Source organism: Talpa occidentalis, unplaced genomic scaffold (genome assembly GCF_014898055.3).
Source record: "Talpa occidentalis isolate TD23 unplaced genomic scaffold, MPIMG_talOcc4v2.1 talOcc4.7, whole genome shotgun sequence".
Classification (NCBI taxonomy): Eukaryota; Metazoa; Chordata; class Mammalia; order Eulipotyphla; family Talpidae; genus Talpa; species Talpa occidentalis.
Genome location: NW_023605083.1, coordinates 26,794,073 through 26,818,150, shown reverse-complemented (window position 1 = coordinate 26,818,150; position 24,078 = coordinate 26,794,073). Strand labels below are relative to the sequence as shown.

Here is a 24,078-nt window from a genome sequence, read left to right as displayed (position 1 = left end):
CAAATTAAATTATTGCAAGGGGGTTCTAACCCATTACCACCAAGTTTTATGTTTGCCTGTTTATATATGACTTCTTGGTAAATTAGCACACATAACTGAGATCTAAAGATGATATAAACAGTTATATCTTGTCTCACAACTTTTTAGTTTCCATCTGCAACTTTAAAACTTTTTGCCAGATTTGTCAAGAAATACTAAATCTGGGCCTCCCTGGTGGCGCAGGCGATTGAGTGCCACACTGTGAAGCTGTCCGCAGCCTCTGCAGCATGGGTTCGATCCCTGCAGGCTGGTGAGAATCCCACATGGCACGGCAGACCTCTCCTGTCTCCCCTCAGCAGTGTATTTCGTCAGTCTGCCTGTTCTGTTCCCCTCTCTGTCTCTGGTGAATCCTCTCACCCTCCCGCGCATCTGACCTGTACCCTGGTTCTTGTATAAATAAATAAACCTTTAAAAAAATTAAATCTGATTAAACTGACTTTCACGTGCTTTCCCCTTCCTGCTAATGCAATGGTGAAGGTGCTAACATATAATAAAGAGAACCAAAGTGTACATCAGAAGCAAGAAAGAATTAAAGGGTCAGGAGAATTTTCAGTGAGATATCATCTCATCAAAGTTTCTCTCATGGGACTAAAAGGAAAGATATCCAGTCTGAGTTGATTAAAAGAATAGACTTTCTGGAAGAACATTGTTTTATGGTCTTCAAAACAATGCAGAATCTCAGTTGAGACTGAAAGTTATAATCTAGCAGAGGCCCTAAGGGACCTACTTTAGTGAGTAGTGAAGAATGCTTTGTAATTAGCACACCAGTTATTTGTAAATTGATATGTCTAAAATGCTTGATGGTCCCTATAATAGCTCTTAGCATGTTGAAGTTACACACACAGAAACTGCACTTGTACTTGTGATTTGCACTTTCTCCAAAGAAAGTAATAGGGAAGAGAGGTAAATTTCTGTCCTCCTATGAGGTGATTACTAATGTTGATTTTTTGACAGCACATTAAGAAAATTATTTTTTATTATCATTACCTTATTTCCCAGTGAGTGAACTATTAAATCCAGTCTATGACTGAGTCTACAGGAAAGGTAAAAATAGAACTCATCTACTGGACTTCCATGAGGCATGATCTTTTCCTTTATCATTCTGACGTTATAAAAGGGATACTATATATTGATCCCGAAGAAATTTGTCTCTGTACTCCAACTCATAAAAGAGTTCACATTAGAACTCTTTTGGCTACAGGTGACAGAATCCAACTAAAACCAGTAAAAGCAAATAAAAGGGGGCCGAGGTTATTGGCTCATATAATACAATCACATGCAGACAAATATCAATTTGGCTTCAGGATCCATTTGGTCAGCTGATGGAAGAGCATAATTACTCATGTTATCTTTTCTTTTCTATCTGAATATCTCTCGCTCTATCTACTCTATCTATTTATCTATCATTTATTTTTCAGGAAAATAAAAGCAATGGATATTCACTTGCGATACATATTTCCTCTTCCGCCTCTTTGGGAATTAGTTCCTATTTAAGATAATTGTAAGCGCTCAAGGAGTTTTTAAGGATTAGAGGAGACTTAGGAAATACATCCATTTGTAGACCTTGCTTGGATCCTGATTTAATAAACTACCTATAAAAAAACTGAGATGGAGAAATATCAAACTGACTAAATATGTAGTGACAATAAGAAATTATTGTTAACTTTTTAGGAGTAATAATGATATACAGTTATGTGTTCTTAAGTCCTAATCTCTTAGATTTCTGTACTGAAATATCTACAGATGAATTTATATCATGTCTGAGGTTTTGTTTATTAGTTATCCAATATTAAGTCTGGGGAGGTACTAAGTGGGAGGCTAGATGAAACCAGGTTGCCTATGAGTTGCAATTGTTGAAGCTTTGTGATGACTGTAGGTGGTTCATTACATTATTCTCTCTACTTTTATATATGTTTACAATTCTCCAATGAAATACTTGAACAAGCATAGCTGAGGTTAAATACAGAACAAAGGTGATCTTAGAAACCCTTGAGTATCTTTACATTGAGGTTCTTTTCCAATAGGGGAACTTCTCTTTCAGCTGTACCCGTTCTGTTTACCCTTACAGTTCCAGCTGCTCAGCTAGAGATCAGCTCTGTGTAGTCATCAAACTCAGGAACTCCATCCAGTAAGATGGACAAGAGATAAACCCAGGAGTGGGGCTTGAAGGAGAATAGAGATTAGAGTAGGGGTGAGTTTACCACTTTGACAATTCCACCAAATTGGGAACAGATTTACTAAGATGGCAATTTTGCTGCTACTTGTAAAAATGTTACCATTGCTCTGGGGCATTTGGTGGGAAGGCTCCCTCGTTTATAGCTCAGGACAAAACAGTTAGACTTGACTATTCTTTGAACTCTTGTGAGCTCCAGACCACTCATCAGTGTTTGGAGAGTCTACTAAAAGGCAGAAATTAAAGTTTTCAGAGATTTTCTTTATTTACTGCTGCATACAAGTATATTATTAAGATACTGTGATGGTTTACATTTGGATTTTAAAAGTTACAATAAGGTGTTGATATTTCTCTTTATGTCATTGTTCCTGACAGTTATGTCTTAATTCATTATTACTAACGAATTTAGTATATTTCCTATACTTAGAATATTTAACAAGTTCTCACTAGATATGTCTGTATATAGCCTATATTCAACCTAAATATCTATCATCTGTTTAAGAAAACAGTAAACTGAGAAAGTACTGTACTATTGGTAGTTCATATCCTTAAATGAACTGTTCTGTCTCATATCTCAGTCTGAAACTCAATATTTACTTTGTAAAGCCCTTGACTCGAAAAATATTCTAAATGTACTTCTTAGAGCAGGCAAAAAAAAAAAAGTCAACAATAGGTATAAGATTTTGCAATGCCATCTGGTGGATGTACTAAATCACATACATGTTCACATTTCCTTCCTTCCTCTCTCTGTCTCTTTGTCTTAAATGTTAGGCTTTCTAAAAGGAGAGAGGTTTGCTGTAAATGCTGATTTTGAAGCTTGGGTGTTGGAGAATGTAGGCTTATAAAAGTCAAAGTGTTATTTTGCTGTTAGAAATAAAGCAAATCCAAGTTGAGTACTTGAGCAGTTTTCCCTTCCCTGGGTTAACTCCATCTGGAACTCTTCATGAAAATTCACTAGTGATTTCTTTACAATGTGATTAATAATAGGAGGATGCTGTGGAAATACGTCCGGTACCAGAATGCCCTAAGGAACATCTGGGCAACAGAATATTGGTGAAGTTGCTGACCCTGAAGTAAGTATCTGCAAACATATTAAACCACTACCAAGAGGTTTAGCTTGCCCCTTAGCAACAAGCTGTTTCTTTATCATCAGAATCAGGGAGGATCTCCCAGCGCACTTAACTGTGAGCAACTGGGAGGTATTGGAAAGGGAAAGTTTGAAGTCATCTAGACCAGAATTCTATTCCTTCCAAGCCTTTGACAGTCATTCTGCTCTAAGAGAAGGGTCAAAACTGAAATTAAGCATGTAGGTAACTGAGTGAAGTGGCCTACATTAAGAAAAATAACAGTGAAAGTCACTGGCTTTCTGGAATCATCTAAATCATGAGAGCTGATTGTCAGCTTCCTTCCTAACTTGTTACTCATTCAAGTCATGTTGGTAGTTTAAATTTGTCCTGGTGGAAGTATGTACAACATAGAAATCTGAAAAGGCTATAGACTAGAGTCTTTTTTTCCCCCCAGGGACTTTGTTACGTATTTACCAGCACTGTTGAAACACAATGATAAATACAAATAAAATCCAGTCTCAAAGCCAGGGGACAATAGGGACTAATGAGGACTGTAGCAAACTACCTAAGGGGACACTACTACTAGCTAGGACCTACTCTTGTACTCTTGCCATCAAAATAAACAAGCCTGTTTTGGGCAATTTTTTTTTTTTTTGGTCTTTTTTTTTTTTTTTAAAGAGAAGCTGGAAATTCAGATTTCATGCATAATTTCCTGATTTCTTAAATACTTTCTCATTTCCTCCTTAAATACCACACAGTTCAGACACAGCACATCTGCAGTCTGTGGGCCAGGGTTATTTGTTACATGCACTTGAAGGCATTTATCTCCAAACTTTTAATTATTTACTTTTATTTTTTAAAAAAGCACATGTCCTCTATGTATGTGTATTAATTATGTATTTACATATTACAATATGCATTCTAAAACACATATAAATGATAAATTTTAAAGCACAAACTAAATAAATTGTAGTATTTTTCCCTGCACTGTAATGGATTTTCTTCCATACCACCAGAGTACTTCTGCTCCTTTCTTTCCTCTTTATAGACTGCTGCTTTAGAGAATCACTTCTTCCACTTCTTGAAATCAAAGACTCTAGAAAATGCTCTATGTAGGTATAAGTACAGAAACATAATGCTTTTCAGTGCCCTATTAGAAAGATGTCAATCTCTAAAAGACAATTCTTGGCCCCTTAAATAGCACCTGGGCTATTGCAATTAGGGCATCTGAATTTTTAATTCAAGGTGGTGGTTTACCCTGGGAATGTCTCTGGGATTTTGAGTACTTCTTATAAACAAAGTTGGCAGGCCAGATGGCCTCCAAGTCCCCATCTACCATAAACTTCAAATTCTAACAGGTTCATCTCTCCTTACTGCAAGCCGGCATGATTGCTCACCCAGTTGTGGGGGCTTGATGTTTAGCCACTACTCCCTGCCAATTCAAAGCCAGTAGCAGAGGGGGTCAGGGCCTTTTTTCTTGTGCACAGAAATGAGTAACCTGTAAATTCTCCATGAAGTAAAGGCTACCAAAGGTAAACTCTAGCCCAGGTAAGTCGACCCAGAGTGGGAACCTTCAAACTCTTCAATAGGAGACTGAGTGGAAGTGCTGCTCCAATCCCCTCTGCACTGGTCAGGAAGTCCATGCTATTGTCTGAAGCACGTACGTACCCACCCCCACAGGATGCACACAAGGCCACTTTTAGATGCAGCAACTATGCCATTTGGGATTGGAGGAATTCTCCCCTATGATGCTTGTCACCAAGCTTTCTAGACCTTTCCAATAAATAAATGGCAGCTGTTCTCACAGGTGGAGAAACATGGCCACTAGGATAGATGTGTATTGTTAAAAAAAAAAAAAATATATATATATATATATATATATAGAGAGAGAGAGAGAGAGAGAGAGAGAGAGACAGACAGACAGACAGACAGACACTGGGATTTCTCTTAATGAGATATGTCAAGTGCAGTTTTTAATCATATTTTCCCCACCTGCCAAAGCAGATATTAGGTAAAGTTAAGATATTTGCTCAGTGCACTTGGCTTGTTCACAATAATAATGTCTCAAATAATATCTATGGCAACATATACCTGCAGGAGAGTGGGACCAGATTGTCCTAGTTGTATAACTACTTTGAATAAACTGAGTAAAAGAAAGCAGTCTTACAGTTAAACCCAGAAGACTGCAATATTAACAGTAAAAATTTCATCATAATATTAAAGACACACATTTACCCCAGTGACCTGATATGCAGAATACTGTGTATGCTACTACTATGGATTTTATCAGGTAGGGAATATGAAAAATATTGTTCAGCTCTATAAGTGCTGTTTTGCTTCAGAGAAACATAAAGCCTCAAGCATAAAGAGTTAGACTGAAGCAAAATCTGCAAATATATTTTATAACAGTAAGAAAAAAAGATGAAAATAAAGTATATTTTGCATTTAAGTGAGAAATCTTTTAATTTAAAATTTAATTCCATCAGTGCAAAGTACCTCACTTGATGGCATTTTCTTGTTGGTGAAATTTTAGTGCATAAAATTTCCAAAGATAATTCATTTAAAATGCAGATTTGGGGAGACCTTCCATTACATCTTCCCTCCAAGATATTCTGGTTCAGTAGATCTTGGGGTATGAAGGAACCTGTATTTTTACAAAATCCTCATTTTCTTCAAAATGCTGGTTTCCAGGGACTACAGTTGGAGACACACTATAGGAATAGCTTAGGTCTGTGGGCTTAAAATCTGAATGTGCTGTTTCCAAATATATTGGCTTTTGTCAAATTACTTAATCTCTCTGGACCTCAAAAGGGGGAATAATACTCTTGCTGTGAAGTACAAAGGAATGGACATGTGCAAAGTACATATCACAGCACAATTGACTAATGTCAATTCTCTTTTTCTTTCTCTGAACTACAGTGAGCTTAATTAACATTCTGTACCTACCTAAGTAGATCCTACTAATATTCAGACCTTTGTGAACCAGAGAGCACAAAGTTAACTACAGATGGACCATGGTGAGGCAATAGTTTTTGAAGCTAGGCACAGTGAAGATCCCAATTAAAATGCTATCATATGACAATAGAAAGACTAATCATAGTAGTCCTTGACTTTTTTTGTGGTAAAATATACAATACTTATGGTGTACCATCTTCACCATTTTTAGTGCACAGTTCAATGCTATTAGATATTCACATTACTGTGCAACCATCATCACCATCCATCTCCAGAACTTTTTCATTTTCCCAAAATTTTATACCCACTAAACAATAATTCCTATTCCTTTGTTCCCCAGTCCTTGGCATCCACCATTTTACTTTCTGTCTCTATGAATTTTACTAATCTCAGTGAATTAGAATCATACAGTATTTTTCTTTTTGAGACTGACTGCATTCACTTAGCATAATGTCCACTAGGCTTATCCATGTGATAGCATGTGTCAGAATTCCCTTCCTTTTTAAGGTTAATATTTCCTTGTATGAATATACCACATTCTGTTTATCCATTCATCCCTTGATGGACACTTGAGTATCTTCCACCTTTTGGCTTTTGTGAATAATGCTAATTATGAACATTGTATTTAAAGTACACATACATATTATTTTACATAATCCTTACAACAACCTGTGAAATGGGAAGGGCAGGTATTCTTTTCTCATTTTACAGATAAATAAATGGATGATACCATTAGTCTAATGAAAAGCAACTGGAATATTTTTAACTGCCTGAAAAGCTCCATTCTTTAGAATTGAATAATAGGGATTCCTGTTCTAGCCATACAATATAAACTATAATGAGCCTTTACCTTGTCAGAGACTTAATTCTCTGAAAACATAAGAGCTACAATAATATGAAGTGCCTTGTTGCATCAGCCTGCTCTCTCTTCAAATGCTACCAACAAGCATTTTTTGGAGGAGAATCTACCATGATAGTAATTGATTAGGGATATTCTATGAAGCTCCCATATTTCTCCATTAATATCCCTGTATGTGAGTCTCAAGTGCATAGAATTATTCAAATATTTCTGGAGACTGTTTATATTCTTTTTTGCATATATCTGTTTATTGATTTTAGAAGTGATATATTAACATTTTTGTAAAGTAGAAAATATAGAAATAGAAATTCCCACACAAATTATTCGTTGTGTTTATGTTCTTAACCAGTTTACATATCCAGCCACTTTCATAAAATTCAAAATTATTTAAGTTAAAACTCATAGTGATTTCTCTCTTTCTCTAATAGGTTTGAGATTGAAATTGAGCCTCTGTTTGCCAGCATTGCCCTCTATGATGTTAAAGAAAGGAAAAAGGTAAGGCAGCAAAAAATGACACAAGTCTGAGGACACAGTATTGTTTATGATTCTTTGTATTCTTGTTTTTAAATCTAACCTCTTTGCAGCAAAAACAGATCAGATCTGAAAGTCGATGACCTCTGATATGCCCAGTTCTATTGCCTTTGCAATTTTTGAAGGAATGATCTAGGAAAGGTAGTCTTTTATCTTCTTTGAAGAACATTTAAGGGCAAACCTGTTGGAAGTGGTGGTCTGGTTGAGAATAGAGAGAAAAATAAAATAGCAGCATGACAGGTATGTGTAAAACACAGCAATTTAAATTCATTTCAATAAGTTCAGATATGCATGTAATGTTTTCTCAGTATGGAAATTTTTTTCTTTGTGAAATGGTTCATCCTGGATGGAAGGCATCTGTGCAGTAAAAGTCTAAATTTGCTACAGGGTGAAGACCTCATCAATTATAATGTGCTTTTAACTGAAGTCCTTAGATCAAGGACAGGACCTGAGATTTTGCCATGAGTGTTTTAATGCTTAGTCATTTTGCAAATTCCAGAGGAAGACCAAAATAGCAAAACCAGAAGAGGATACTTCTGTCCCTCTTTACCCATTTTGTATTTAAGGAAGTATCTAACTCTTGAATAAATACTAAAAATCACTGAGATTTGTGTTGTTTAGGATAAGTTTAGTGAAAAAGCCAAGAGACCCTCAATTCCATAATTTAAAGCAGTGATGGTCATACTTTGTGCTTCCAAATTGTCTGAACGGCTTGTTAGAACACAGATGTGGGGTGCCACCCTGGAGTTTTTCAATCACTAAGTTTTTCAATCACTAAGTATTTTTCAATCACTAAAAATAGGGCCTATAATGTACACATTTAGCAGCTTCTCAGGTGATGCTGAAGCTGTGGGAGCCACATTTTGAGAACCACTAGTTTAAAGAAGTGTTCATCTTTGTTTCTTAACAATCCAGGATTTGCAGAGGTGGGGGAGGTGCCAAGTCAGGAATGGTAGGCCACTCAGTCATTCAAGAATATAAGCTGGCAGTGGCTCCTCATCTTCAATATGAGCCTCCAAAGTCACTCTCTTCATTACCATTCAGCTCCTGGTCACCCCAACTAGATTTGATCTCAACCTCTGGAACTTCTGTATGAATGTGGTCACTTATATTTACTCTTACTGTAGTTAGTGACATATTTGCCTTTTCCTTCCTGTTAATAGTAAACTAATTGAAGGCAGAAACAATGTTTTGCTCTTCTTCAGTGCAATACCTAGCATATCACTGACATTCAAGAAATACTGGTGGTTTCATAAAAATCTAAATTGTTTCAAGATGCATCTCTCAAATGGCTCCAGATATCTAGAAATTGTAACAAAATATATATCTGATTTTCCAGCAGCCTCTAGTCATAAACTATGTCCATATTATTATTATTCCTCTGCTAAAATTTCTCTGTGTTTTTTCTCTCATGTTTAGACCATGAGAAGAGCAGGTGTAATATGGTTTTGCCTCTCATTTCTAGATCTCAGAAAATTTTCATTGTGACCTGAACTCTGACCAGTTCAAAGGATTCCTGCGTGCTCACACACCCTCTGTTGCCACATCTAGTCAGGCAAGATCTGCAGTGTTCTCCGTCACCTACCCATCCTCAGATATCTACCTGGTCATCAAGGTAGTTAAACACAAACTGAATTGCATGTTCTGATGATGCATATTATTTGTTTAAAATATTTCATTAAAATTCTGTTGGTAAAAAAAGACACATCTATTGTTGTCTAGCATTAATGTGACATTAAATTTTGTTGCAGTATTACTAGATATATAGGAAAACTAGCTTGAAGTCCATTACCAGCAGGCCTGTAGTTAAATGCAAAAGTCTCTCTTGGCCTGGGAAATAAAAGAAGACACTCCAATTATGTAGGGTGGAATTTTGTTCAAACTCCACCTCTCAATGAATGACTTGTTTGGGGGCTTTTTAAAATCCATAGTAGTTTGCCAAATGGGTTGCTTCTATTTACTAAATATATTGCCAAATTTACAAATATATAAATGCATTCATTGCCAATGACATACATTCTCTCAGTTGTCCAGCTATAGCTAAGAAACTTAAATTGATTCAGTAAGACAGTTCCTAGTTTGCTTCTGATTTGCTCTTCCTTTCTGTAATCTATCATGTTGCTTCTTTCCCTCTAAATACCTAAGTATTTATACATATGTATATGTACTTATATATTTCCCTCTAAGTAATAAGTACATGGTGGCATTATATTTAGCTTATCCAGGCAGATTCCATTTCACAAAGAGGGGCTTGTTTCTTATTTTTATTTCCAGGCTGAACATCAGGATTTTACTGTAATTTCAGTAGAGCTACCTAGTTGAGGTGAAGCATATAAGCTTGCTCTAAGGGATTATTTCAGGCTTTATGGTTTCCTCAATTGAGTAATGGAGAGATATAATGAGAGTGAATCTATTTAAAACTTTGAAAATAGACACACCAGGCACTGACCAGCCCCTCCTGAATAGGGGAGCAGGTAGCCTCTTTTCATCTTAAAATAATGATCAGGTGATTGTATTGTGTTCCTTTCCCCTACCTGCCATGGTTATGAGAATGTTTGCATTTTATGGGGGGACCCAACAATGGGCTCTGATAGCAGCTCCTTCTTATGAAAGAGTTATGAAGGGCAGGTTCATGAAGGGTAAGTTGCCTTGCCCAGTTCAGTGAAGTAAATAGTATCTATTGATCTGGTTAAATTTGAATTCTCCTGCTTTCAGATTCTGGGTTCCACACTGTGTACTACTAGTGCTTGAAACTATGGCATTCCCTTTTCTTGCTTCAGGGTCCAAATTAAAATTTCTTTATCTCTGTTTAATGTTCATTTTAAAGATCACATTTGATTGATTTCATGGAAAAATTAGCTTTTTTTGAATTTACTGTACAAGTTTCTGGCTGTGCACTTAAGGACAATAGGGACTAAAAGTCTTGTATTCACTAAGACTTAATTGTTGAGTGCTACAGAAAAGTGAATAAGTGAATGATTGCTGGCTTACAGCAATACCAGTCAATCTGTAGACCCAGGATTATGTGTCTATGTCCTTCTCCTGGGGCATCTCTCCAGGGCTCCACCTTGTCTTTCTGCTGTGGAACAGAAGGGGTTTTAAACTTCTATTGTTAGAAGAGGACTCTCTACTTGTAGTCTCCCTGAGATGAACATCCATTGAGCTACTCCTTTGAAACTCCATTAAACTCCATTAAACTCCTCCATCATTCTGGTTTTAATACTTTGCACCTAATTGATAGAGCCTATTAAGATTGTATGCCTGTTGGAACATAGTAACCCAAATTTCTGCTGAAAGAATTATCTCAACTAATGACACAGGTAATGAGACTAAATCCGCTTGTCTTTCTTGTTACCATCTGAGTTAAATTTTCTTTGAGCAAAATTAAGAAATTTCAAAGTTCTCCTTGTTTTGCTTTTAAAGCTGGTGCCCAGATTTATGAGCAACCAGATCCTTTACCTGGAGCAAAATAGAAGAAATTGTTTGACAGTAGTAGCATTCATTCATATTACAAGCCAGTTAGCAAAGTGAAATGCTGTACCATCCCATTATTTTCAGATTTTTTCCAAGTCTGTTTAATCCACAGAAGCAGCCCTAATAAGAAATACAAGGGAGACAATTACGGATAATTTATGCTGTTCATTTATTCATTTTGTGGATGATTTTAGTCTCCAACCTGACTTTTACAGAGACCATATCTCTTTTTTACACTGTAAGCAATAATAAAGAAAATGAGCTTTTCACTTCCTACATATGTCTCATGGGTTTTGTTTTATAAAATAACTTTTATTATGTTTTTATTGTAGGCATAAGACATGTTTATTGTTTAAAAATAGAACATACACATAAGCAATAGAAAGAAAATAAAAACAGTGCTTAATCCTTCCATATAGTGATAACTACTATTAGCATTTGCTGTGCATTTATTATTATCCTTTTAATGTGCCTTCATGATTTGTGTTTTACAAAACTGTGTAGTACTTTTCATATTAATTTTTTAAAATTGAAAAACATCTCTGTCATCAAATATTGTCATAAAACATCATTTTGATGATTGCATAGCTACCATTATATAGGTGTTAATTCATGTGCTTTATTTTAATACTATTTTTGTCGATAGATTGAAAAAGTCCTTCAGCAAGGAGAGATTGGAGACTGTGCAGAACCCTACATGGTTATCAAAGAAAGTGATGGTGGAAAGGTACAATATTTTGAGTATTGCTAAATGGTGACATTTTAAAATATGTAGATTTTTTCAGAAGTGTTCTACAAAATAGTGGGGTTTAATCCATAATATGTCTCACAAGACACCAGTAAATTGTATTTAATCAAAAGAAGGAAGATAAACTGGTCATTGATGTGACCCTTTTAAAAAAGATAAAATATTGAACTTGAACTTAACAAATGAGGCTATACACACCAGTGTCTAACTACAAAACTTGGCTAAGGCAAAGCCACATCCTGTTGTCTTGATTCAGAGACACTGACCCAATTGGTTGGGAGGTCACTGAGACCCCACAAATTAAGCAATGCAAGAGCTCTATTGGCCTCCCTCAACTGTTCAAATGTCATGTGAATATTTGGAAACTGGCTGAAACTACTGTATATCATAGATTCATTAGTACAGCACATTTAATAAGCCTACCAAAAGAAGATCTTTTTTCAGCACCAGTTTGCAAAGCTTTTCACTATGGTCTTTAAAATATGGCATTTCTGGAATATGTCTTGTTTAATCAGCATCCTAGTACAGATTCATAAATTTCAAATAAAATATATTGCACTCAAAACTTTTTTAAAAATCTACCTTTTATTCTGAATTTAGAAAGAACATCTTGGAAGTATTGTCAATTCGATAAGGAAATTGTTAGGGGATTTTGTAGATCTTGCTAGAGTTTTCCAGGGCAAATTTTGAAAAACAGGCTCGCTTGGGGCCTAGGTAGATGATACACAAAATTTTTTATCTCAAGATTTTCTCATGTGAATCCAAGTTACATAGCTAACCTGTAAAAGACATATGTATTGATTAGCTGGTATAACAAGCTTTTTTAAAATAATAAGTGAATGTAGACTTTTTCTCTTTAAACTTCTTTTTTAAATTTGTATTTCCTTGTCTGCTAGGCTTCTGGCTGGAGCTGAATCACTTTTCTGACTATTCACTTTTTAATCAATAGGCCAGGGATTTTGGAGATGGCTATGATATCCCTGTCAGAAGAAGTTGACTTAGTACTAGTGCTGTATTACTTGTTTTTCTATCTGTCTCTTTCCATTTTCCTCTAGAGTAAAGAAAAGGTTGAAAAACTGAAACTTCAGGCTGAAGCCTTCTGTCAGCGTTTGGGGAAATACCGCATGCCTTTTGCCTGGGCTACCATAAGCTTATCAAGCTTCTTCAATGTCTCTACCCTGGAAAGGGAGGTAACCGATGTGGAGTCCATGGTTGGTAAGACTTTCAGCTGCCATGCACCAGTTCTGAGGTCAACTGCCTTATTGGGGGTGGGAGTGCAGTAAGGAGTGGGAAAGAAGATAAGTAGGATGAAACACTGTTATGACTGAATCACAAAAGCTTGCTTGGGCTATGATCCTGAAACAATTATGAATATCTATGGAGCTTAAGTATACTCTTATAAAAAGATTTTTGGTTTTAATTCTCTAGATAGTTTGATGCCTTAAAAAGTTCATTTTCAGTAAGCATTTCCCTCTTCAAAGTAAAATTCTTAAAAATAAGAAGAAAGTATAATCAGCATGTGTTAGACAAAGGCAGTGTGGTGGGCTCCTCACATTGACTCCTAAATAACAGAAGGAGAAGCATGGTCACATGGCTTTGAAAAGAACAACTCAGGTTTCTCAGCAAAATTGCCAGTTCCTTAAAGTTTATTTTGTTAAGTACAATGAAAAAGTGGGTGCCGAAAGACTATTTCATTGCTTTTCCAACTTATTTAGTATATTTATTTTTCATCATCTCACCCTTGATCTGTATCATTAATTTCCTAAGCAGTTTGGGTATAGAGCTGTTCAAGAGGGTTGGAGTATTTTCAAGTAGACCCACCCACCTGTGGTAGAGATTCTGTTGCCTTAAATGTTTTTGTAACAGCAAATACTAAGTCCATGTTCACATTTCCCATGCATTCCTTCCTTCTGCCACTTCTGAAATGTTGCTTTTCTTGGGGGAATGGAAGATAAGGTATTTTGTTATTCTTGCTGCTATTCTGGAATTATTGTTGCATAATGACTGGTCAGAATTCCTGAGTTATTTACAAGTTGTCAATAACAAGGTTTGCTTTAGTGCATTCTAACCTTCCACACAATGACATTTTTAATGCTACCTTCTATGTCGACATAGATTCTTATTTAAAATAGTTATGTGGGCCTCCCTGGTGGCACAAGAGGTTAAGATGCAACCTATGAAGCTAACTGCAGCCACTGCAGCACGAGTTCAATCCCCAGCCAGGGAGCAACCCACATGGCACAGCAGACCTCTCCTGACTCACCCACTGCTCCCCTCAGCAGTGTATTTTAGTCAATCTGCCTGTTCTGTTCCCCACTCTGTCCCTGGTGAATTCTCTCACACACACCTCACCTCCACACCTCTGGCCTGTACCCCAGTTCTTGTATGCATAAAAATAAAATAAATATTTAAAAAATAAAAATAAAATACTTATGTGTAGAGCTTAGAGGATACCATAGACTAGGTATTCAGGCACAAGGCTTGTTGGGGCCTCCATAATCTCCAGGTCAAGGAAAAATTAACCGGACTGCAGAGACTGATTCTTCAGAAGCAACCAGAAGATGCAGTGTTAAAATGAGGTGGTATGAAAAATTTAGGTACACAGGAATTGCAAGAAATTCTAATTCAGTATCAAGTTAAGAATTAAGGATAAGAGAATATTCAAAGATAGGTGTTGGCAATATTATCTGGAAATAATATGACCTTTCAAAGCAGAATCCCTGAATTTACGTGAAAAAACAGTAAGATCCCCATGTAAATCTCAACAGGGACTAAGAAACAACTAAGCAGAGTATCAGGGTCCTGGCCAGGTTTGAGTGTTACTCAGGATTCTATTGATAATTACCATTAAACAATTCAACTAAGGCAGAAACTCAGCTCTGATTTCCTACAAACATAGTGAAAGAGGATGAAAACTCAGAATATACACAGGCTGACCCTAGCATGTTTGAGTCACAATCCCCAATGCCTTCAGGGGCATTTGAGTGCATGCCTCTCTCCCAATGGAATGCAAATGTAAAAATACAACAAAAACAAACACTGTTGACTAAATAAAGCTTATCTGCACACCCAGTTCTGGCAGGCAGCTCTAGGCTCCTGCTGGGTGGCATCTGGCCTACCCTGATCTCTGTGTGGGAGGAGACAGGGGCCTCCTCATTCTGGTCAGAGAAAGATGAGGGACTCCAGTATGGCACAAAGAAAGGTTGGGGCAGTGGAGGAAATTTTTATTCAAAAACACCTCTGAAGGGACCTCCCTGGTGGCGCAGGTGGTTGAGTGCTGCGCTGTGAAGCTGTCCACAGCCTCTGCAGTGCTGGTTCGAGCCTGGCCGGCCAGCGAGAATTCCACATGGTGCAGCAGACCTCTCCTGTCTCACCCTCTGCTCCCATCAGCAGTGTATTTCATCAGACTGCCTGTTCTGTTCCCCGCTCTGTCTCTGGTGAATCCTCTCACCCTCCCGCGCATCTGGCCTGTACCCTGGTTCTTGTATAAATAAATAAATCTTTAAAAAAAAAAAAAAAAAAAAAAAACCTCTGCAGCCTGTGTTCCATCCCCAGCCAGTGAGCTAACCAATATATAGCACCACAGACCTCCCCTGTGTCGCCTGTTGCTCCCCTTAGCTGTGCATTTCAGTAAATCTGTCTGCTCTGCTCCCCACTCTGTCTCTGGTGAATCTTCTCATCCCCACATCTCTGGCCTATATGCTAGTTCTTCTATGCAAAAGTAAAAAAAAAATCTTTAAAAAAAAGGCCTTATTCAATGTTCCCATTAGAGGCTTTGAACATCTTATATATGATAAAGTTAATAATGATTGTATATTCAAACAGAAAGGCATGCTTTTAAATGACAGCTGTTTTCCTTAAAGGGAGAAATTCTGTGGGTGATCGAAGAACTCTGTCCCAATCTCGAAGGGCTGCTGAAAGAACTCTCTCCTTGGAGGAAAATGGGGTTGGATCCAACTTCAAGGCCACCCCCATGACCATAAACAGCTTTTTCAAGCAGGTATCGCTCCACTTTATGGTGTATCTGGATTTGTCCCTGCAATGGCATGGATATTGGAACCCAAAGCAGAATATATGTAGTAGAGAGAGCAAGTTAGTTGATTTCATTAAGCCTCAATTTCATTATCTTTCAAACAGGGATGATGGTGCCTGTATCATGTGCTCATTGGGATGATTAGGTGACAGGAGGCATTTAAAGCTATTCCCAGAGGACCTGGGATAAACCAAGTGCTCACTGAATGTTAGTTTTTTTAAATTGAGGATTCATTCCCATTAATTCAAGCCATCCTATTTTAACTATCATGGTCAATTCATTTATTAGGCTATAAAGGCTGTCTGGCTGAAACATGTCTTTCCTCCTTGTTCTCTGGGTTTCCTGGCCTGACTGTTGTCCTCACCTTGTTCTGTCAGGCTTTCTGGGGCTGCCAACTTGCTACTTGCTCTTAGAGGGTGACCATTGCATATGATCTCTTTATTAGCTGCATAAACATTGAAATTGTTTAAAAACAAAGAATTTCTTAGAATAATCAAATTCATAGAGAGAGAAAGTAGAATGATGGTTGCCAGAGTCTGGAAGGAGGGAGGAATGGAGAGTTATTGTTTAATAGGTACAGTTTCAGTTTTGCAAGATGAGAGAGTTCTAGAGATTGGCTATACAATAGTGTCAATGTACTTAAAGCTACTAAACTGTACATTCAAAAGGGTTAAGGTGGTAAATCTGATGTGTATTTTTCTACAACATAAAAACTTAATTTAGACTTAATTTTTCTGTTTTGGAAAATTTCCCATAACTCAAACTGTCTTCATGGGAGCATTTCAAAGGGTTATGTTAAAAAGCTAAAAAGCAGAATGGAGGCTGAGGAGTGCGTGCAATATACCACGTAATAGAAGTATCATGGGACTGAAAATGTTTCTATTTAGGATTCACCCCTTATGATTTATTATCTTCTGAGGCAAGTATATGACTTAACTAAGTCTGAGTTTTCTAGTCTGTACTTAGGAATAAGATCTACCTACCTACTTACATGCCTGCCTTAATGGGCAGGATTAGAGCTCTTGCATATATATATCCTTTGGCAGAGTGCCTGTACCATTTTGGCACATAGAAAGTGGTATTTATGCTTAGCTACCTTAGCCAAGACAAAAGTGAAGAAAGCGTGGGCAGGGAAAATGATGGGATGTACCTTCTTAATATTCAGATCTTCAAAGAAGGAAGTAAACGTGTTCTTTATTGTTCTATGAAATGAAATGAGCATCACTGTGTTTAAAAGTTCTAGGTGGAGAAGGTTTTGATGTCAATTTCTAATGATGAAACAGGTTTTCTTAGAATATGGTAGAAGTTCCTACTCTAGAAGTATTGATGAGAGTCTGAGTGACAGTAATTCGGAAGTGATAGAAAAGGAATATTAGAAAAGAGGTTGAATTAAATGATTTCAGAATTGCCTATAATCCTAATTTCTGGGAAAGTCATGTTTGAATAAAACTTAAGGATAAAAAATCTTCCCAGAGGGTCTCCCCTGGTGGTGCAGGAGGTTGAGCGCCTCACTGTGAAGCTGTCCGCAGCCTCTGCAGTGCAGGTTCAATTCTGGCTGGCCGGGCGAGAATCCCACATGGCAAAGCAGACCTCTCCTGTCTCGCCCACTGCTCCCCTCAGCAGTGTATTTCATCAGTCTGCCTGTTCTGTTCCCCACTCTGTCTCTGGTGAATCCTCTCACCCTCCCGCGCATCTGGCCTGTACCCCAGTTCTTGTATAAATAAATAAATAAATAAATAAATAAATAAATAAATAAATAAATAAATAAATAAATAAATCTTAAAAAAAAATCTTCCCAGAAGTTACTGGTCCTTATCCCAGGAATCAGTGGTGCACTAACTCTGACTTTTCTCTTGACAGGAGGGAGATCGCCTTAGTGATGAAGATGTATTCAAGTTTTTAGCTGACTACAAAAGATCTTCATCCTTACAGAGAAGAGTCAAGTCAATTCCAGGTGTGGATGGCTGATCTTTATCCTCTAAGTCCATCAAAGTCCTTGGTGATTAGACACATGATTTGTCTAATGCTACAATTTACAAAACTCTATTTGCCAAGTGAAGTATTGGATTTTGCATTAGGAGTTAAGGTCTATGTTTTTGATAAATCTATTAATGTTTTCTATTTTTATTAAAGGGTTAACACCATAAAATAAAACATCATACTTTTATCTAGTGTTTCAGATATCAGATAATTGTTTGGACAGAGGAGCCTTTTTTGTCAAATACAATTTTATATGGAATTTTTGGTGTTTAAAAAAGTGAAAGTGAGATGCATTGGTCGTAGGCTAGGGCAAGTAACTTATCTTCAGCTTATAGCCCCTGGGCTCTTCTGGGGTGCCTGGGGAGCCCAGTTCAAAAACCACCAATCTTCTTTTCTGTTTGTAATACAGATTTGCTACTTAACTGTATACTTTTAGTAGACAATGTCGTCATTCTGCAAGGGACTTTAAAGATCCTCTAATTCATTCCTACTTATTTTCTAAGCTCTTGCTCTTTAATTTCTAGACTCTAAATGGCAAATGTTGTCATGACATGCTTTTTCTCAAACTCTGGAAAATTAGCCAGAAAGTCCAACTCCACACTTACCATTATTTTCATGAGAGAAATACAGTATAACAATCTCACTTGATTCCTTGTAAAATGATAATGTCTTTACTAAGCCTGTTTTCCTCTTTTTAGGCTTACTCAGAATGGAGATTTCTCCAGCTCCAGAGGTAATTAGTTGTTGTCTGACTCCTGAAATGCTGCCAGTGAGACCTTTTCCTGAAAACTGCACACGTCCACACAAAGAAATTTTAGAATTCCCAACCCGGGAAGTGTACATCCCTCATACTGTGTACAGGTAAGAAACAGGCCTTTGGAAAATGATTGAACATGCCTTTAGAGTTTCATTATCTTTCAGCCTATCTTTCTACTTCCTAACTTTAGGGGAAAATGAAATATGATGTTTATATAACTGTGGATTATTGCTAGACTCTGTTCAAAAATGGCTTATCTAAATTTCTTTAATAAGAAAGTGTTCCTTTAACCATAATTGGAATTTAGGATTAGTAGACATTTTCCTTCCAGAAATGCTAAAACCTTCCTAGTCATTACTTCAGTTTTCTTATGTGCAAAAGGACATGTTAGGGAAAGAGCAAAGTAATCAATGTACCTGTTGTCTGAAGGACAAATTTGTAGCTTGAGACAGGCTCTAATAGCATTTGTAACAATGATAGAAATGTTCTGTGAGCTGCCTGATACAATAGCCACTAGCCACATGTGGCTAGTAAAACTTTAGTTAATTAATTTTAATTCAAGTGCAAGTAACTAAATGTGCCCGGTGGCTATCATATTGGACACAATAGACGCCTCAAAGGCTGGTCTACCTGTTTCTTGGAGCTTGTTAACATGTATCTTCCCTAGATTGCTGCTCACATACTTTTTATTTTTGGAGTTCTTTTTAAGTACAAAGAGTAATGCTATAAAGCACATCTCCTCCACCATCTAGAAATGACAGTTTGTTGTTTCTTGCATTATATGTACATATGTAAAAAAATCATACTGATTATGACTTTTTTCCCAGTTTCCAGTCACCGACTTCTATCTTGCCTCCCAAGCAAAACTGTTATCTTGTTCTATGGGTCCTTCCTTCTGTTTTCCCTGGTTTTGTGCACATGCACACACACACATATGTGAACACTGAACGTTATTTTTTTATATTAATTAAAAAGTACATAAATGGCTTCACATTCTACTGCCCTTTTCATCCAATGTTATGAGTTTTTCTATTTGGTTTGCTTATTACTGTGGATTCATGAATTTGATCGATTCAATTTGTTACATTCAAGTATAGTTAACCATTGTGGTTATTCAGGTTTACACAATCTTGACAATTTATACTTTTAAACTATTAGGATTGATTTATATAGAGTAACAACATTTTATAAACTGCTCTGTAGTATTCCTTTGTGTGAACAGACCCTATTCCATTTATCCATTTCCTATTTTTCTATTGTTAGGCGTTTTGGCTTTTTCTGATTTTGGATTCTTACTAATATTCTTGCAGCGTTGCTATTTTTTGGTCTTTTGTCTCACTGCACAACTATAAAAGTTTTCCTAAGGAAAAGAGAATTCCTGAGTCACAAGTGACTTATATTTTCCATTTTATTGACACTGACACATTTATTTTCCAGAGTTGTTCCCAGTTTGCAGTCCTTTCAGCAGTGTGAGTGTTGTGATTCCTCAGAGTCTCACTCATATTTTTCTGTGTAATGTGTGTATATATGGGACTGAAGCATAAAGAGTTCAGAATTTACCTAATCCAAACATCTCTCCCCCACCTGCTGCCATTTTCAGGTGCACAAAATTGAGACCCAGCCAGGACAAGTAAATGGCTCATTAAGGTCAAAAATTACAAAATATATAAACTGCACACACAGTTAGGAATGGACCTCTTCTTTTCCTTCAATATTGGTGAGGTATCCACATATTTCCCCCATTTAATCCTTTTTGAAGCAGTTCGTAGCTTCCTGTGCTAATTCCTTTAGCATAAACTCAGTCTAGACTCCATCCTAGGTAAGCATTAGGATGTAGTAGCTTCAGTTCTCCATTTCCTAAAGGGAGGTGAAAGCATGAACATGTTTATTTACAGATTCTGTGTGTGTGTGTGTGTGTGTGTGTGTGTGTGTGTGTATCTTTTTTAGAAACCTTATCCTATAATTGGCAAGGAGGGAGGGGATGCTTGTGGCATTGGACTAAAGTTGCACTTAGTGAATGCTATAGTTATTCAACTTTCCCTCAGCATTTAATCACCCATGGGAGGCTTTTACAACTCTCTCTGCTCCTTGTTGCAAACATTATCCCTTAATTACATCACAGCAGGACTCAGAATGCATTAGTGCTCCCGATGATTCAGAGACAGTGGGAGTGCTAAGAAGGACAAGTCTGGGCGGATTACTGTGGATCTAACTTGGCATCCTGAGAAACGACACCAGTGCAAAGTGAATATTTTTCAGCTGTACTGTTTACTGTACTATACAATGTAAAATGCCAAGGCCACCCCATTAAAATCAAATCTCTGCTCTTTGGAATGATAAAAGTTTGGTCATAGTACCTTCTCCAGCCTCCCAAGCTACCATGTATTAAGGAAGGAGAGTTAGAGTGAACTTGATTCATAATCTCACTGTAAAATTGTCAAGGAATTTAGAGAGCATCTTGAGTAAATCTCCTGTGCTTTCGTTAAAGTTTTAGTATTTCTTCTCCAGTCCTCACATAAGTGATAGTGGTTTCGATTAGCTCGGTCTTGACAGTAAACTGGTCCTAGACTTATTCTCTTCTCTCCTACCCTTCCACTCCCATTTCCCAAAATGGAAACGGAAGAATCAAGTCAGGTCTCAACCCCAAGTAAAATTGGTACGTTGACTAAATTTTCCTTGAGTGACCTAGTCTTTGCATTTCTGTCATTTTTCACCTCTTTTTGTTCATTGCATCTCCCTATACCTCAAAGAACTTGTAACTTCATGGATTTTCTGTGCCTTCCCTACCAACCCAAAATCTCTTTTAAGCACAGATCCCTAAGTTTATTTATATTATGATATCAATAGCAAGTGTGGCCTAAACTCCTATTTATTCCAAGATATTATCATCTCAGTAAGGAGCAGCAAATTACTTTTGGAGTTTTCCTATGACTTTGTTGGATTCTGGACAGCACTCTAAGAATTTGACACATAGAGTAACTTTCTGTGTTTACAATGTTATTCAAATGGCTGTATCCCCTTTAAGAACATCTAATAAATGAAAATTAAGATTTACAGAGCAGGTAAATTTGGTGGCAATTTGTTTCATTAGAAGGTATACCTCATGAATTTGGATTATGGCTTGACTTATAAGAACTTGTTCTACCTGGGCTATTACTAAGCAAGGAATGCTTATCATGAAAAAGCCAGGATTTTTTTTGTCCTTTTAACATAAACTGCAAGCCCCCTTGGGTGGAGAGAATGATTACCTAGATTTAATGGCAGCTATTGTCTGATCTTGAGTGTGAGTAATGGCTAGGGTCACACATTACAGGGTGAAGTTTCAATTTAATACAATATGGGTACAACTCGGATTCCATTTACCTCTTTTAAAGGAGAATGTGCCATGGAACCTCAAATAAAATTGGTTTGGGACAGACCAAAATAGGCTTCCTGCCCTCAATCCCCCTACTCTCCCCCACCCAGGTGCCCTCAGCTGGGACCGCCATATTGTACCAAGGGGCACTGTTCATGTTGTATCCTATGTTCATACTGCCCCTGGTGCTTCTACCTCTTCAGATTGCTTTGAGGACCAATCTAGATTACTTCTAAAACTGCACTGGACTCTGGAGGTATCCCTGTGAATTATTGATAACAAGAATTACTCACTTATAAAAAACTTGTTCTAAGAGAAGAGATGACCTAGAGGCAGAACTGCTAATCCTAGGAATGACCAGTGTCTCCTGAAACAAGAGTCTAGCCCTCTACAGTGCATGCACAACCTCTGTGGAGTAGAGGCACAGACCCCAAAGATTGTTCCCTGAAACTGTCCCAGGAAATCACCAGCACAAGGGCAATCAATCATTTTACAAATAGAGGAGAACATGTAGAAAAATTAGGTTGACAAATAGGAATATCCCAATGTGAGTATGGGGTTCCTTTCGTCATGCCAGATTAAGGAAAAGAGTAGTTAGCAGCCCAGGAGCACATTTGATCCAACTCTTGGTTTATTTTCCATATGACCCAGCAGCTGGTAATGGACACACCAGCTGCCTTTTGGAAGGGGCAGAATGAAAATAGCAGCGACTGGAGCCAAGGTCTGCAAGGCCTTTCAGGGCATTTTATCCTGTGGCTGCCATGGGATGTATGTGAAGATCATAGGTGCTGAGGTTGTAATGAGCTTGTTAAGCTCCTTGCCATCCCTTTAACTGGTAACTGGTGATTACATTAGAGAAAGCCACATAAAATGCATCTTCCTCTCTCATCCCAATCCTTCAGAGCCTCTTAGGTCTTTTTATGCAATTATCAGACTTGCTGTAGATGACTGTGCTTGCTGAGAACAAGCTATCAGTTGGAACATGATTTCTTTGATGGATAATAAGCTGTTTTCAGGCCTTCTATTTTGTTCTCAGAAAAGAAATCCACATTCCCAAAACTCCCCTGATATCTTAGTACATTCCATGTCACAGTGGCATTTTGAGAAATACTTCCAGACTTGCAGTGCACAAGGGACAGAAAGAATGACTTAGGATAAATGAGCTTGCTGGTCTTGAAATGAATGTCTGGAAGTTACAATTGAGTGGATAGGACTTTTAAGGAAAGGAGCAAACCAGAAATAGTCCTGGATGAAGTGGTTGGGAAGGAATTGTGGCATGGAGAATGGAAGGTATCTTTGGGAAGGACTTCATTTTGTCCGATATGAGCCCAGTGAGCTCTGTCTAGAGTGGATCATCTCAGTGCCGGGGAAAGGGGGATAATGGTGAATGTACTTCAGAGTCCACTGTGGAGCTTTTCATAAAAATACAGGTGGTCAACTTAGAGACCTACCTGGAGGCTCCCTTTTAGGTGGCATGGGATGGGCTCTTGGTAGAACAACATCCTTTAAGAATCAAAGCATCCCCCTTCCTTTTATGGAGTTCCTCTTTTTTTTAAGATTTATTTTATTTTTATGCATACAAGAGCTGGGGTACAGGCCAAGGTGCGGGGGGTGGGAGGAGGGGGAGGATTAACCAGAGACAGAATGGGGAACAGAACAGGCAGATTGACCAAAACACACTGCTGAGGGGAGTGGCAGGTGAGTCAGGAGAGGGCTGCTGCGCCATGTGGGTAGCTCCCTGGCCGGGGATTGAACTTGTGCTGCAGTGACTGTGGTCAGCTTCATAGGTTGTGTCTTAACCCCTTGTGCCACCAGGGAGGCCCTATGGAGTTCTTCTTAATGCTTTTCTCTACTCATGGAGTTATCCAAAGCTCCAGTTACACTGCTGGAAACTCAGGTAATAGGGCCATGCAACTTCATCCTCTTAACCTGAAAAGCTATCCCAATGAATGCTGGCATATCGTGTAGGATGAATTTAGCAAAAGGCATGTACTTATATATCAAGAATCTGCAACACAGCAGAAAACCTCTCCACACAAGGACATTTTTTTAATAGTGCAATATTCCTCAAATGCTTTAAGTACTGCAGTGTTGTTGCTAATTGATG

The 24,078-nt window shown here is 37.6% G+C and overlaps 1 protein-coding gene across 4 annotated transcripts in view; it reads left to right on the top strand.

The window, feature by feature from the left end:
• Positions 1-24,078, top strand: part of DOCK8 (dedicator of cytokinesis 8) — a 194,651-nt gene that overhangs the window by 82,812 nt on the left and 87,761 nt on the right. For all 4 annotated transcript variants that reach the window (XM_054688877.1, XM_037491968.2, XM_037491966.2 and 1 more), the window contains exons 7-14: positions 3,200-3,285; positions 7,522-7,588; positions 9,090-9,239; positions 11,745-11,825; positions 12,902-13,061; positions 15,710-15,846; positions 17,740-17,833; positions 18,558-18,720. In XM_054688877.1, coding sequence (XP_054544852.1) covers positions 3,200-3,285; positions 7,522-7,588; positions 9,090-9,239; positions 11,745-11,825; positions 12,902-13,061; positions 15,710-15,846; positions 17,740-17,833; positions 18,558-18,720 — 938 coding nt within the window. The remainder of the gene's footprint in view (positions 1-3,199; positions 3,286-7,521; positions 7,589-9,089; positions 9,240-11,744; positions 11,826-12,901; positions 13,062-15,709; positions 15,847-17,739; positions 17,834-18,557; positions 18,721-24,078) is intronic.